Source organism: Heterodontus francisci, chromosome 13, assembly GCF_036365525.1.
Source record: "Heterodontus francisci isolate sHetFra1 chromosome 13, sHetFra1.hap1, whole genome shotgun sequence".
Taxonomy (NCBI): domain Eukaryota; kingdom Metazoa; phylum Chordata; class Chondrichthyes; order Heterodontiformes; family Heterodontidae; genus Heterodontus; species Heterodontus francisci.
The window spans coordinates 104,458,884-104,473,595 of NC_090383.1; the positions used below are offsets into that span (position 1 = coordinate 104,458,884).

Below are 14,712 nucleotides of genomic sequence, written 5' to 3' on the forward strand. Positions count from 1 at the left end.
AATCCAGGGACATTGATGCAAACTGCAGTGATCCGCTGCCATCCTGGCTGACCCAAAATCCTGGAACTCCTTAACTGCACTGTGGATTGCAGCAGTTCAAGAAGGCGGCTCACCACCATCTTCTCGAGGGCAATTTGGAATGGGCCATAAATGCTGGCCTAGCCAGCGACAGCACATCCTGTGAAAGAATAAAAAAAAATAGGCAATCAGACTTGTAAATTCCTCTTTGTGGTTCATTTTATATGCTGGCTTGACCAAGTGTGCTATGGGTCTGTTACTTTTTTGCGTTAAGGTTTAAAAACACATTACCATTGTATTATTGGAGCAATTTAATGCATGAAAGTAATTATCTCTATCCACTTCATTCTTATGGTTATTACTGCAACAAAATTAAATTGCTCAGACATTAGGTTTTGTTAATCAATTCATGAATCTTGACATTGTGAAAATGTTAATTTTCAAAGTAATTGACAAACATTGGGCCGAATTTTCAGCAGCGACCAAAGGAAATAGTGGGCCACCGCCGCTGTGCCATCGTGATTTACTGCATGGTGGCCCAACATAATACACCAGTCAGGCCACACACCCCCAATCTCATGAAGGGGGCGGGCTCTGCGACGCTGGTAACGGCGTCAGCTACCTGTGTGGAGCCGCTGGTGCCTTTTTTAAAGGGCAGCCAGCCCTGCTGGTACAATTAAATTTTTAAAAGCCTACCCCCTGCCCATGCACTGCAAAATAAACTATTGCCCCTTCCTTCCCCCCCCCCCCCCCCAACATATCAATTAAATGTTTCGTCGTTTTCCCCCCCACCCCAGAAACAATTGTAAGGCTTGACCTTCCCCTTCACCACCCCCCCCCCCCCACCACAACGCTATTAATGCCAATCAGACCCTGTTTCCTGCCCCCCCCCCCCCACAAGTCCCACCACTGCACAAAAATCTTAAGTTCCTCCTTCCCCCACCTTGGCACCAGCTTTCCCTGAACATGAAAATGAAGGCACCTGAGTGCCAGCTGCTGCTCAGAAGTTCCCAGGCAGCAAGTAAGATTCATTTGCTCAATTTAAAAATGTAAAGCCCGATCCCATCGCTCAGGGATGGGGGGGGTCTGTCACAGAGCCTCACTGCTGCTGGGAAGACTGGGCCTAGCATTCCCAGTGTCGGACACCGTGGCCAGCAGCTGCCGGTACAGTCTTCGGCGCGCACCCTCCCCTGCTCTCCATCACGGATCCTGATGTCGGAACCTCAACAAAATCCAATAGAACAACTATTTTAACTTCTTGGATGTGAAACTAGCCCCAAGTACTGGTGTCTCTTTTCGCCATTTGTGATGGTCCAATATGACATGAATGTGAGCAATTGTCACATGGAGTTCAAGCATCACCCCATTGTAGTAAAGGACACAATCAAAAGACGAGTCGTTAGTCAGACCCTCTTACACACAGTTACCTCAAAGATTAGGTAGAGGTTGTGTGCCCTCTCTAAAGTATGTGGTGCATGGCCCAGTGACCCTACCCTCTGGACTGCAGTTTTGAATGAGGTTGAAGACTTATTTTAGTGGTTTAGAAAACATTACCTCTTCAGAAACACACAAAAAAAAATTTTTTTTATTGTTTCCACAAACACACACACAAGCATTTTTTTATGTGCTGAAACTTGATATGACTAAGGAAAAGCGTTTTTTTTTTTAAATGAATAAAAGTAGATTCAAGCAAAATGAAATTAAGAATGAGGCAAAAAAGGAGTAAATAGGTTTGAAATTGCAAACCGCGCTCAGCAAAGGGGAGATACGGTTAGGCTGGCATTTTGATCGGATTTGTTTTTGCATATTTTTTTTTCAGCTGTGTTTTCGTAATTGTTGAGTGGAATCTGGGCACTTTTCCATCAGAGAGTCACCTGAGCCACACTTTTGCAGTTGTCTCACCCACAAGCAATAGAATAGAAAATAGTAAAAATGCACAACGGTCAGTCATTTTCTGAAAGCCAGATTGTTTCTGGTGTGATCCTTTCTCAGTTCAAACAATGATGAAACTTCGCAACAGATTCCCAACTGTCCTCATGAACGCTCAAGAACAACGCGTAGAAATACAGAAAAAAGTCTTAATTCCTTATCCTGAAGAGAGATAGGCTACATTAAGACTTGCAGTAAACTTTAATGGTCTTTTCAGGCAGTGTATGAGCAATACATATATTTCCATTAGAAGTGGGTGATGATTTCGTTAGAATAAGTATTATTTCATGCACTTCAGTGGCAGACAGTTGAAACATTGGCAGATTGTAGATCTTTTCAGCTTTAGTGGTTTTGCCAACATGCAGTAGTAAAACATGCTGTACAATAAAACTGTTCTTTAAAGGGGGAAAAGAACTATTATGAGTAACCATAGTAATGTCGTAATCAGTTGATTTCTCTCCAGTCAACCACAAGAAAGGAATATACTCTAGTACTGGAAGACCATAAACAAATCTTTTCTTATAGCAAAGTAAAAGCACAGCTTCTTGGATTCAACTTGCAGTTCTTCAAGCTGTTTTTTTACAGACAACAGTAGGAAAAGGAACCTAATGGACCTTTCTACTGTCTTTGCAGCTGCTAGTACGAGTTGGCTCCAGGAACATGTTGCTGATCTAAGCCGAAGGTAAGAGTGATTTAGAAATTAAAAACAAAATGCTCAGGTGGTCTGAGGAGGGAGAAACAGAGTTAAGGTTTCATGTCCATGACATTTAGTCAGTTCCATGGCAGGCAGTTGAGACATTGGTAAGTTCTTGTGTTCAACCTTATTAGTTTGGTCAGTGTGCAATCATAAAACATGATCTGCAAGAAAACTGCTTTTGTTGGGGAGAAAATGGTTATGGGTGATCACAGTTATGTTGTAATCAGTTGATTTCCCCCAGTCAGCATAACATGAAAGGAATATTCCTCTGTTGCACTAGGAGACCAAAACAGACATTTTGTTATAGAAAGTAAATTTAGAAATGCTGATTCACGCGACCTTCTGCTGACCCCTGAAAAAGAGAGTAACGCCAGCATTGCCTAAAATGAATTTATCTGGCACTTTCTGACAATGTGAGAGCTAGTGAGTACAGCTGAGGGGTGTTATCAAAGTAGTTAGGTTTACTAGCGCAGGTAATTTGAGCAGCATACCTGCAGCCAAAATAAGCCTCCAATATAAGTCTCCATTCCACAAAAGAATCATTGTGCAGAAGGGTGTAATTTAAGCCATCTTCAAAACCCAAATTAAATACCTTGATCTTACTACAAGATGCCAAATTAGAAGTTTTTGAAGTAGCTGAAGGGTAATTGTTGCTGTAATTTGTTCTTTCCTCACAATCTGGCAGATTAATGTGATTTTTAGATAAAGATTAACCTTGTTGAGTAGGGGCATACTAACTAATAATGTGTCCCAGTGGACTGCACTTTTACAAAACCACCTGCTAAAGATCAAACATTTGAGCAGTTTGTGCTGTAGTTGCAAGCTCTCTCCTTGGGCAAGGAGATAATCCTGTAGTTGAGAAATGTATTTTTCATGTTGGTTTCATTGATGTATGTTAAACAGCAAGTATACATACATTTAATACTGTGTAAATATTTTCATTTGCCATAAATTTTATATGATCGCATTGTAAGTAAGCATGGATATCATTGTGCTTTAATGGCACAGAGCACAGTAGCCATTGGCATCTGTATTTTATGAAAAGGGTCAAAACTTGAATACATATAATGTATACAGTATAATACATAAAATAAATACCCTGGAGTAATTTCAAGGCTGTAATTTCATAGTCATACTCCGATAATTATAAAGCACTAAAGCTTCACTCTTGAAGATGATTGCATCATCATCCTTGGATCAGATTACTGCCTCTCAATCACACATTCTCTATTATCTTGCGGGTGGGTTGGAGAGAGTAGTACAGCAAATTGAAAATTTTTTCCATCTGTATAAGTATTAATCATTCCCATCCATTTACACTTGATTATGAGTAACATTTTCAAGTCTCACACAGTGCCCGGCTAAAATGCATTGGATGCAAGAAATATGTTGGAAAAAAATGGAGGGGCCAAATTATTTGGCCAGACTGGTGTTGCAGCACATTAGCCGCAGTGTAATGGGACACAATTTGCCAACCTGTTTGTTCCACGATCACACTGGGAAGTGGGGAGCTTTAGTATTTAGCTACAAGAAAGGAAATTCAGAGCAAGTAACACTCTAGGCTGCTCTTGCACAGCTTCTGGTGACTGTTGTCAGAACTGTAGCTCTTGGAATCAGTTACTTGGGATAACGAATGGTGTGGGGAAAAGCAAATACCTTTAAAATTGTTATTTTGTGTCCATAAAGTAGTTAAACCAAAAAAAACTTAAAGTTGTCATACTTATGAAGATTGCATTGCCAAAAATTGTAAAACTACAGTTTCAGGAATGGGTTGTTTCTAAAAGTCTTAATTATATTTTATCTTCAGCTTATGTGGAATAATTCCAAGTTTAAGCAGCATTTTGCTTCCTCGCATGAACCCATTTGTCCTAATTGACCTTGCAGGAGCACTGGCACTCTGCATCACCTACATGCTGATTGAAATAAAGTAAGTGATGTACATTCTACATTGTGGTCTGATCTTCAAGAAATATGAAAATAAACCATGGAGGTGTGTTAAATACAGTCACAGTTCTGAATCAGAATTAAACATCTCAATATATTAAAATGGAAATAATATAGTGTGTTATCCTTTGTCCTCCTTGACCACTCCACAGCATTAATACAGTTGACCAAGTTATTCTCCCCCATGTCTCTCATCCATTGTCCAGTTCCATGGAACTGCTTTTGCCTGGCTCTATGCCACACAGCCAGTCTACTTCAAGCATAGTTTTCTCCTTTTTCTACTCTGATCTGTTGCCTCTGGAGTCTCCCCCCCCCCCCCCCACAGAGATCTATCCTTAGCTGCCTCCAACATACTGTTTTTCTTTCTTTTCTGCATGCAGTGATATTATCTGCAGACATAGGGCTGAATTTTATCAGCCCCTCAACGCTGTGGGTCATGGCAGGGAGGTCTGTAAAATGCTAGCGGGAGCGGTCCACCTCGACCCATGACGCTGAGAAGGCCCCACTGGATATTAGCGGCGACAGCAAGGCCTTGATGCAGCCCCCCCACCACCAAGCGACAGGGCCTTCGTTAAAATAATGAAATGAATTAAAATGCAAACTAACCTACCTGCGACCGCAGGCTGTCCCATGCCAATTTTACAACCGACTGGCTGCAACTCGCATGCGTTCGGAACTCCATTGGAGTTCCAAGGTGAGACACTGGTTCGGGGGGGGTGGTGAGGGGTGCAGGGAGCGGGGAAAACTATTCGTATTGATTGTGGGGATGGTGGGAAGGGGTTGAGGGTCAAAGATACTGGAGTTCAGGGGGGTGGGGGGGGTTGCGCGGGTGTGGGAGTTCAGAATTTCAGTGTGTATTTTGGGCGGGGGGGTTGGGTCAATATATGTGTTTACGACTCAGTGGGTGGGAGAGGGGATTCAATGTTAAACTAAAAGGTTATTCATTTTTCTAAGCTGACCACCTTAAATAATTAAATATATCCTGGAGGGCTTGAAGCCTTGTAAAAATGGCGCCGCACGCCAGGGACGTGGTGGCTTCCCCCTCTACCTCAGGAGCAGCCACTCTGCCCCTTCTACGTCATCAGGGGCGGTTGCTCCGTCCCCTCCATTTAAATCAGCCCCCGCGCATAATATTGCGGGGCTGCGGCAGCACTTCCATGTCGGAGGGCTGCCGCAGAGCAGAGCGTGCTGATAAAATTCAGCCCATAGTGTCAGCCTCTGTATGTATGTTGATGGCACTCAGCTGTACCTCCAGCATTTCTCTTGACCTCACAGCCATCTCTGCTGTCAGGCTGCTTGTTTGATATCATCAGTTGAGTCAGATTCTTCCAGCTGAACATCAGGAAGATTGAAGCCATCATTTTTGGTCTTTGCCATAAGCTCCATTCCTTTGCCACTGACATCATCCCCCTTCTCAGCCATTTGCTGAGCTTGAGCCAAATGACAGAAAACTTTGGCATTCTGATCAACCCTGAATTGAGCTTCAAACCCAAAACACTGTCAATCAGTAAGGCTGGTTCTTTCCTTCTCCACAGCATTTCCCACCTCCATCTCAGCTACAACATCTGCTGGTGTCTCATCTGCCGCTTTCCGTAAACTCTCTAATTTATCCAAAACTCGTCTGGACCCCCTCCTGTCCCCCACGTCTTCCCCCTCCCCCTTGGTGACCTAACTGCAGAGCATAAAATTAAAAGTCCTTGGTATCCTCCATATTTCCTTCCATAGCCTTACTCCACCCAATATCTCTAATCATCTTTAGTTCTATGTTACATAGAGTATACAGCACAGAAACCGGCCATTTGGCCCAACTAGTCTATGCTGGTGTTGAAACTCTGCACGAGTCTCCTCCATCCCTCATTTCAGCCTTTCAGCATATCTTTCTGTTCTCTTTTCTTTCTTGTACTCGTACTCATCTAGTGTTCTTTTGAAAGCATCTAAGCTATTTGCCTCAACCACTTCCTGTGGCAGTGAGTTCTACATTCCAACCACTCGTGAGTAAGAAAAAAGAATTCTCCTTATTTCCCTAATGGATTTATTACCTATCTTCTAACTATCTTGGATGGCCACTAATTTTGGATTCTCCTACAAGTGGAAACATTCTCTTCACATCTACTCTATCCAACCCATTAAACTTTAAAGATCTCTAAGCTTTATTTCTAAAGCAAAAAGCCGCAACCTGTTCAATCTTTCCAGATAGTTGTAACTTCTCAGTTCTGGTACCATCCTTGCAAAACTTTTTTGCACTTTCTCCAGTACTTCTATGTCCTTTTGATATGGTGGCCAAAACTACGCACAGCGCTCTAAGTGCGGCCTGACCAGGATCCAATGCAAGTTTAACATAGCTACACTACTTTTGAATTCTGAACCCATAGATAATCTATGTGTGGAGCCACGGGAAATGGACGAGGTCTTAAATGAATATTTCTCATCCGTATTTACCGTGGAGAAGGTCATGGAAGCTAGTGAATTCAAGGGAAGGAACACCAATATCCTGGAGCATATCAACATTACAAAGGAGGAGGTGTTGGAGGTTTTGAAGCGCATTAAGGTGGATAAATCCCCAGGGCCTGACATAGTGTCCTAGGATGCTATGGGAAGCAAGGGAGGAGATTGCTGGGGCCCTGGCAGAGATTTTTGTATCGTCGTTAGCCACGGGTGAGGTACCGGAAGACTGGAGGATAGCTAATGTTGTGCCTTTGTTTAAGAAGGGCAGCAGGGATAAGCCAGGGAACTACAGGCCGGTAAGCCTTACATCAGTGGTGGGAAAGTTATTGGAAGGGATTCTGAGACACAGGATTTATATGCATCTGGAAAGGCATAGTCTGATCAGGGATAGTCAGCATAGCTTTGTGTGTGGGAAATCATGTCTTACGAATTTGATTGAGTTTTTCGAGGAGGTGACCAAGAGGATTGACGAGGGCAGGGCGATGGACGTTGTCTACATGGACTTTAGCAAGGCCTTTGACGAGGTCCCACGTGATGGGCTGGTCCAGAAGGTTCGAACACATGGGATCCAGAGTGAGCGAGCAAATTGGATACAAAATTGGCTTGGTGATAGGAGTCAGAGGGTGGTAGTGGAGGGTTGTTTTTCAGATTGGAGGCCGGTGGTGTGCCGCAGGGATCGGTGCTGGGCCCTCTGTTTGTCATATATATTAATGACTTGGATGTGAATGTAAGGGGCATGATTAGTAAGTTTGCAGCTGACACCAAAATTGGTGGTATACTGGGCAGTGAAGAAGGTTGTCTAAGGTTACAACATGATATAGATCAACTGGGAAAGTGGGCAAGGGAATGGCGAATGGAATATAATGCAGACAAGTGTAATGATGCATTTTGGGAAGTTAAACCAGGGCAGGACATATACAGTGAATGGCAGGGCCCTGGGGAGTGTTGTTGAGCAGAGAGACCTTGGGGTGCAATATATAGTTCCCTGAAAGTGGCAACACAGGTAGACAGGGTGGTGAAGAAGGCATATGGCATGCTTGCCTTCATCGGCCGTGGCATTGAGTACAAGAGTTGGGACGTCATGTTACAGTTGTACATAACATTGGTTAGGCTGAATTTGGAGTACTGTGTGCAGTTCTGGTTGCCGCACTACAGGAAAGCTAGAGAGGGTGCAGAAAAGATTCACAAGGATGTTGCCTGGTTTGGAGGGCTTGAGTTATAAAGAGAGATTGGATAGGCTGGGTCTGTTTTCCTTGGAGCGAAAGAGGCTGAGAGGGGGGGACATGATACAGGTATATAAAATTGAGAGGCATAGATAGGGTAGATAGTCAGAGTCTGTTTCCCATGGTAGGGGTGACTAAAACTAGAGGGCATAGATTTAAGGTGAGAGGGAGGATGTTTAAAGGGGATCCAAGGGGTAAATTTTTCACACAAAGAATAGTGGGTATCTGGAATGAGCTGCCTGAGGAGGTGGTGGAGCAGGAACAGTAGCAACATTTCAGAGGCATCTGGACAGGTACTTGAATGAGCAAGGCATAGAGGGATGTGGAATTAATGCTGGCAGGTGGGATTAGTATAGATAGGCATTATAGTCGGCATGGACGTGGTGGGCCGAAGGGCCTGTTTCTATGCTGTACGACTCTGACTGTATAACTTACATTGCTTTGTTAGCATTTTAATTGCTTTACTGACCTGCAATCCTGCTTTTAATTGTTTTTCACCTGTATCCGTGGTTCCCTTTGCTCATCTACCTCATTTTTTTATTTTCTAAAGTGTAAGTGATGTTTCTATTTATCCTACTAAATTACATCACTTCACATTTATTTATGATGGTGTATTTGCCACTTCTCTGCCTAATCATCATGTTTTCTACTGTTGTCTTGTATTATGTTACATTCTTCCTCAATGTTAGCTATAATCCCCAGTTTGGTAGCATCTGTATATTTTGATTTTGAGTTACTTGTTCTTGAGTCCAAATCATTAATGCAAATTATGAATAACGCAATTTCCTTGTGGAACACAGCTCTCCCTTCCTCAGATCTGAATAACTACCCTCTAGTCTCTTTGTTAGTCAATAATCCTGACCTCAGACTCTCACTATGTGTCACCCTCACTGGAATTTCCTCCTTAAACTTCTCTGCCTCTCCATTGCTATGTTCACCTTTAAAGCTCTCTGAAAACCCAACTTTACACCAAACTTTCAATCTCTCTCTTTGTGGCTCAGTATCTGCTCACTTTATCTGTAAAGCACCTCAGGTCATTTATTAATGTTTTAGGGCACGATATAAATGCAAGTTGTTAATGTTTTTAACTAGCTATGAAAAATATAGGAGTTATGTATTTATCCTTTACCCCACAACTATTTTTCCCTCTATTTCCAGTAATTATTTTGCAGTGGACACAGCCTCGGCTATAGCTATTGCTGTTATGACATTTGGCACCATGTATCCTATGAGTGTCTACAGTGGAAAGGTGCTACTTCAGGTCAGAGTCCTCTTATTTCATATCATGTCAAACCTTGGGGAATGGAAACTCAGTCTATGCTCATTGGTAAATCAGGTTTTCACTAGGATTTCTGTAAAGTATAACATTCGGCATGTTAAGTTTTCATGCAACTGCAGGGCAGATATTTTTTTTTAACTAAGATCTCATTAAAGAATAATGATGAAGTGTGTGAAATTGACGATGTCCATTTGAGCAGTATATTTTGTTCTACCAAACTTGTGCTTGCAGAGAAAATTTGGTGACATGACACTGAATTGTTCTGACACTGGTGTTAGAAGTGATGGAAGCAGCTTTCAGATGACAAAATAAGAGTACATGTCATACAACATTAAGGGCTATAGGCTTAATTTTTTTTCTCCTATTGGTGTTTGAAGGGCAGAATCTGAGATTGTGGTGGCAAGTAACAAGGGATTGAAAACGAGGAGGGGCAAAACAATTCATTTTGCGAATAAATTTATTTTCTGCATAAATGAGGATTCCGCTGTTTGAACTTCAAGATTTATAACACCATTTGACTTCATTTTTACAGACAACACCTTCTCATGTGATTGGCCAGTTAGACAAACTTTTAAGAGAGGTATGTATTGATGATCAAGCTGCTTAACAATTACAGTAACATTTTTGCCAATTATACATTAATTATTCCCTTTCAGTCTCAAATGTTGTGCAAATAATTTGCCTGTGTACTTGAAATTAGTAGCCACTTGTTATAGCGATCTTTTCATTTTGCTAAATGTTTTGCTAACTCTAAAGCCCAGAGGTACATTTAAACTTTACATTTATTAACTATGGAGAGTCAGGATGTTCGTACTCATCCTGACCTCAATGGACTAACAATTCAAAAGTCATAAATTCAATTCCCACCATGGCTCCCTCTCACGACCGCCTCTTCTTTCCCCACTCCCTCCCACGCCCGCCTTCTCATCGCTTCAAACTGCTCATCGCTTCATTCCGCCATTCCTTTGCCCGTCTGCTCACCGTTCCCTCCCGCCACTCGCTCCCCACCTCGCCATCCAAAGAAGTCGCGAGGGTGGAGAGCGAGCGACGTGCTAGCGGAGCAGCGAGCAGTCTCGAGCAGGCAGGCGTGGGAGATAACGACGGGAGAGAGAGGGGAAGAGAAGCAGTGATTGAGGCGCTGATTACGGGAGGGAGTGGGGTACAGTTGGAGGGGTTGAAGGCGACGATTGCGGCCGTTGAGAGGTGAAGCAGCATTTGGACATCATTACGTCTGGTGTCATTACGTGGTGAGGTTGACCTGCGCAGACACATACTGGCAAGCTGGAAGATGTTTAGACGCACTGCAGACGCTCTGCACATGTGCTGCATTGTCATTTTAGCAGGGATAGAGGATTGGCTAACTAACAGGAAACAGAGTTGGGATAGATGGGTCATTTTCAGGTTGCCCTCGTACATGAATCACAAAAAGTTAGTGTGCATTTACAACAAGTAATTAGGAAGGAAAATAGAATGTTGGCCTTTATTGCAAAGGGATGTGGGGTGGACAATAAAAGTAGGGAAGTCTTGCTACAACTGTACAGGGCTTTGGTGAGACTACACCTAGAGTACTGCGTACAGCTTTGGTCTCCTTATTTAGAGAGGGATATACTTGCATTGGAGGCAGTTCAGAGAAGGTTCACTGGGTTGATTCCTGGGATGAAGGAGTTGTCTGCTGAGGAAATATTGAGCAGTTTGGATCTACACTCATTGGCGTTTAGAAGAATGAGAGGTGATCTTATTGAAACATAGAAGATTCTCAGGGGGCTTGATGGTAGATGCTGAGAGGATGTTTCCCCTCGTGGAAGAATCTAGAACTAGGGTCACAGTTTCAGAATAAGGGGTCTGCAATTTAAATCCGAGATGAGGAGGAATTTATGAGGTTTTGTTAATCCTTGAAATTCTCTATCCCGGATACCAGTGAAGGTTGAGTCATTGAATCTATTCAGGGCTGAGTCAAACAGATTTTTCTTCTTCGAGGGAGTTGAGGGTTATGTGGGGCAGGCAGGAAAGTCAAGTTGAGACCACGATCAGACCCTCTTATTGAATGGCAGAGCAGGCTTGAGGGACTGAATGGCCTAGTCCTGCTCCTATTTATTTTCTTATGTCATGGCTGAAACTTGGTACCACTGAGGACAGGACTTGAGACTGAGAGCACTACAGCAGATTTATATGGATTCCATGAGGAAGGTAAAACCTACCTCTGTTTGTATTGATAGTTTGGCGAAAATCAGGTTGATGGCATCATTAACTGGCCATTTTCTAATTAGCTATTTACAGCCAAAGGTGAAGAGTTGGAGACTTGGGGCTGGATTTTATAGGGTCTCTGCCACTGGGAATGGTGCCTGGGTGGGGGGGCCATGAAGATCGGAACAGATGAGGCCTGCCACCGACCCCGCGCCAGCAGGCCCTGTCCCGATCACGGCAGCAGCGAGGCCCCGTGGCGCGCGCCCACCAGCCGCTCAGCGATGGGACCTGCATTAAAATATGTAAATCTATACCATTCATTAATATGTAGGCCACAGCCATTCAAGTAGTAGTCAGACGTGTGGTCCTCACGTGCCTTCATGTTCATGTCCGTGAATGCTCTTTACAGCACTGGCTCAGATCCAGGGGTGGCTTCTTGGGGACCAGGGCGATCCCTTGCAGACATGGCTCCTGATGCCGGTGAGAAACACCTCCCGTGATGCAGTGGAGCGATGGAATGCCTGCCAGTGCTCGACAGGAGCTACCATTGAGCAGGCCATCGGCATGCTGAAGATGTGCTTCCGTTGCCTACATAGGTCAGGTGGGGCCCTACAGTACTCATCAGAAAGAATAGCGTGTATCGTTGCTGTGTGATGTGCTCTGCACAACTTTGCAATACAGAGGGGGGAGCCCTTGCAGGAAAAGTAGAGACAGGAACAGGAGACATGTTTGCACCATGAGGACACAGAGGAGGTGCAGCAGCATATGCACATGGGAGGACAGAGATCATCGAGGCATCGCAGACAGAGTGAGCAAAGAGCAAGGGATGCTCGACAACGCCTTATTGCTGAGCGCTTTCATTATCCCTGAGGAGCAGAATATGCTCCCCTTCTCGCACATCACCGTGCTGCATCTAGTAGGCAGTCTCGTGCATCTGTGTCACCACTATTACTGGCAGCAGATGACTGAGCCATTGCCCATTTGACTGCACCCATGCAATGCATGCATGCATACTGGCATGGTGATGTTTATCCATACATTGGCATTGCTCCAGGGCAATGATATCATGGGAGAAGATATAGTCGGTACATTCTGGTATCAGTCATTAACACAATAAAAAGGAGACACCAGTTAGACAAATAAAAGCAAAATACTGCGGATGCTGGAAATCTGAAATAAAAACAAGAAATGCTGGAATCACTCAGCAGGTCTGGCAGCATCTGTGGAAAGAGAAGCAGAGTTAACGTTTCGGGTCAGTGACCCTTCATCGGAACTGCTATGTTCCTGGACAACTGGTGTTGTCTAACACCAGTCAGATAAACCCATTTAATGAGAAGTTAACAAAACATATATGTTGCACCCATGATAACTCATGTGTCATTGTGTCTTTTTTATCCGCTCTTTCACTGTGCAACCTGTGTGCTAGAAGCTTGACTGGAGGCAAGCTGCTGAACAGGATGCCCTTTGGTTTTGGATGACTTGGGCGGTCATCCTCTGGGTGCACAAGGCCTGGAGGGCCCCAGCTGCCTGAGGGCCTCCTGCACAAGTGCAGGGGTCTTCTCAGACGTTGTGGCTGCTGGAGCTGGACTCACCGGTGGAGGGTCAGAGGAGTTGGTGTCCACATTGGAATCACCCTGAGGGGCGAACCCATATGTGGACGGATGGCTCTCTTTCTCCCTCTCGCGGCTCATGAGAACCTCACTGCTCTCCTGAGAAGGACAAGGTGCAGGGATGGTGTCCAAGACCTTGGTCCCTCTCTCGACTAGCCACTGCTGCATACAGCTCGTGGCCGAGGCGATGGTTTGCAGCTCAGCATGCATCTGTGGGTTGTGGCTCTCCATGAGGTTTGTCATCCTCTCCATGGAGGAAGCTATGCTCTCATTTGCCCGGGACATAGCAGCTGTCATGGCCTGGATTGGCTCCACAATCCGCTCATAGCTGCCCATGGCCTGTGGCATCTCCGCCAGATGTTGCCTTACCTCTCCCTGCAACTCCAGCATGCCCTGTGCTGTCGGCACCAGAGGGTCATCATCAACCTCGGGCTCAGCATGGGCCTGGCCACCCACAGTCCTCCGACTGTCAGAGGCCTCGGCTGTCTCAGCTTCAGCCAGCTGCTCGGGTGTATTTGTGGTGCTGTCACCAGATTGTGACTCAGACTCTAGAGCCGAATGCAATCCCACCGAGGTGAGTGTCTCTGTGCTGGTGGAAGGTGCGGGAGTGTCAAGGGACGTTGCTTCCTCTGAGTTAGTCTCCTCCTCAGAAGTGCCGACACTCTCTGGGGCCTCCGATGCCACCTCGGAGTGTCACCCTGCAAGATGCAAAGAGCACAGTTTTAGATTCACTGGTGTACATATCACTAACATGACGGCATTGTGTCCAATAACGAAATGTTTCTGATAATTGTGTTTGTCAAAGAGATGAATGTTCAACCTGGAAGCCCCCAAGCTCCACTTCTTTGGACGTCCTCCACGACCGCCACGTAGTTCGAGTGCCTCCTCCTCAGCCTGGGTCAGTGGTCGGATGTCCGGCACCCCTCTTCCAGTCCTGTAGGGCTCCCTCGCACTGTACGTGGTCTTTGCCTAGAAGAGCAAGGGTGCAGATGTTAAACGTTGACCCACAACTACATGGCACTTTACACAACAGGGGCACTACAGCAAAAGGTGGGTGACAGGTTGAGTTCATCTGACTGTCATGACGGTGCCATGCTCTGGGGTGCCAATGAGGGATTGACTCTTTCACACATGCAGACACCCATGTGGCATCAGTCCTCCCCGCCAGCCTCCCTGTGTGTGACACGGCAGTGGCGCCCATGTGCCAATCTTTGGGCAAACCCAGGTCAGATGGTTCCTCCAAAAAAATTGCCACTTACCTTTGCCAAGCGAATGAGATCGTTCATCCTCCTGCAGTACTGGACCCAGTTGCAGCGAGTGACCCCACGGCAACTTAGCTCCTCTGCAATCTCCATCCAGGCTTGCTTGATCAGGCGGTAGGGC

At 45.0% G+C, this 14,712-nt stretch overlaps 1 protein-coding gene across 6 annotated transcripts in view; it reads left to right on the forward strand.

Annotated features, from left to right (window-relative positions):
- Positions 1 to 14,712, forward strand: part of slc30a6 (solute carrier family 30 member 6) — a 153,560-nt gene that overhangs the window by 107,335 nt on the left and 31,513 nt on the right. For all 6 annotated transcript variants that reach the window (XR_010976275.1, XM_068045317.1, XM_068045318.1 and 3 more), the window contains 4 exons: positions 2,581 to 2,629; positions 4,452 to 4,571; positions 9,415 to 9,517; positions 10,068 to 10,115. Coding sequence is in view for 5 of the 6 variants with exons in the window: in XM_068045317.1 (XP_067901418.1) it covers positions 2,581 to 2,629; positions 4,452 to 4,571; positions 9,415 to 9,517; positions 10,068 to 10,115 (320 nt within the window). In the remaining variant the exon portion in view is untranslated. The remainder of the gene's footprint in view (positions 1 to 2,580; positions 2,630 to 4,451; positions 4,572 to 9,414; positions 9,518 to 10,067; positions 10,116 to 14,712) is intronic.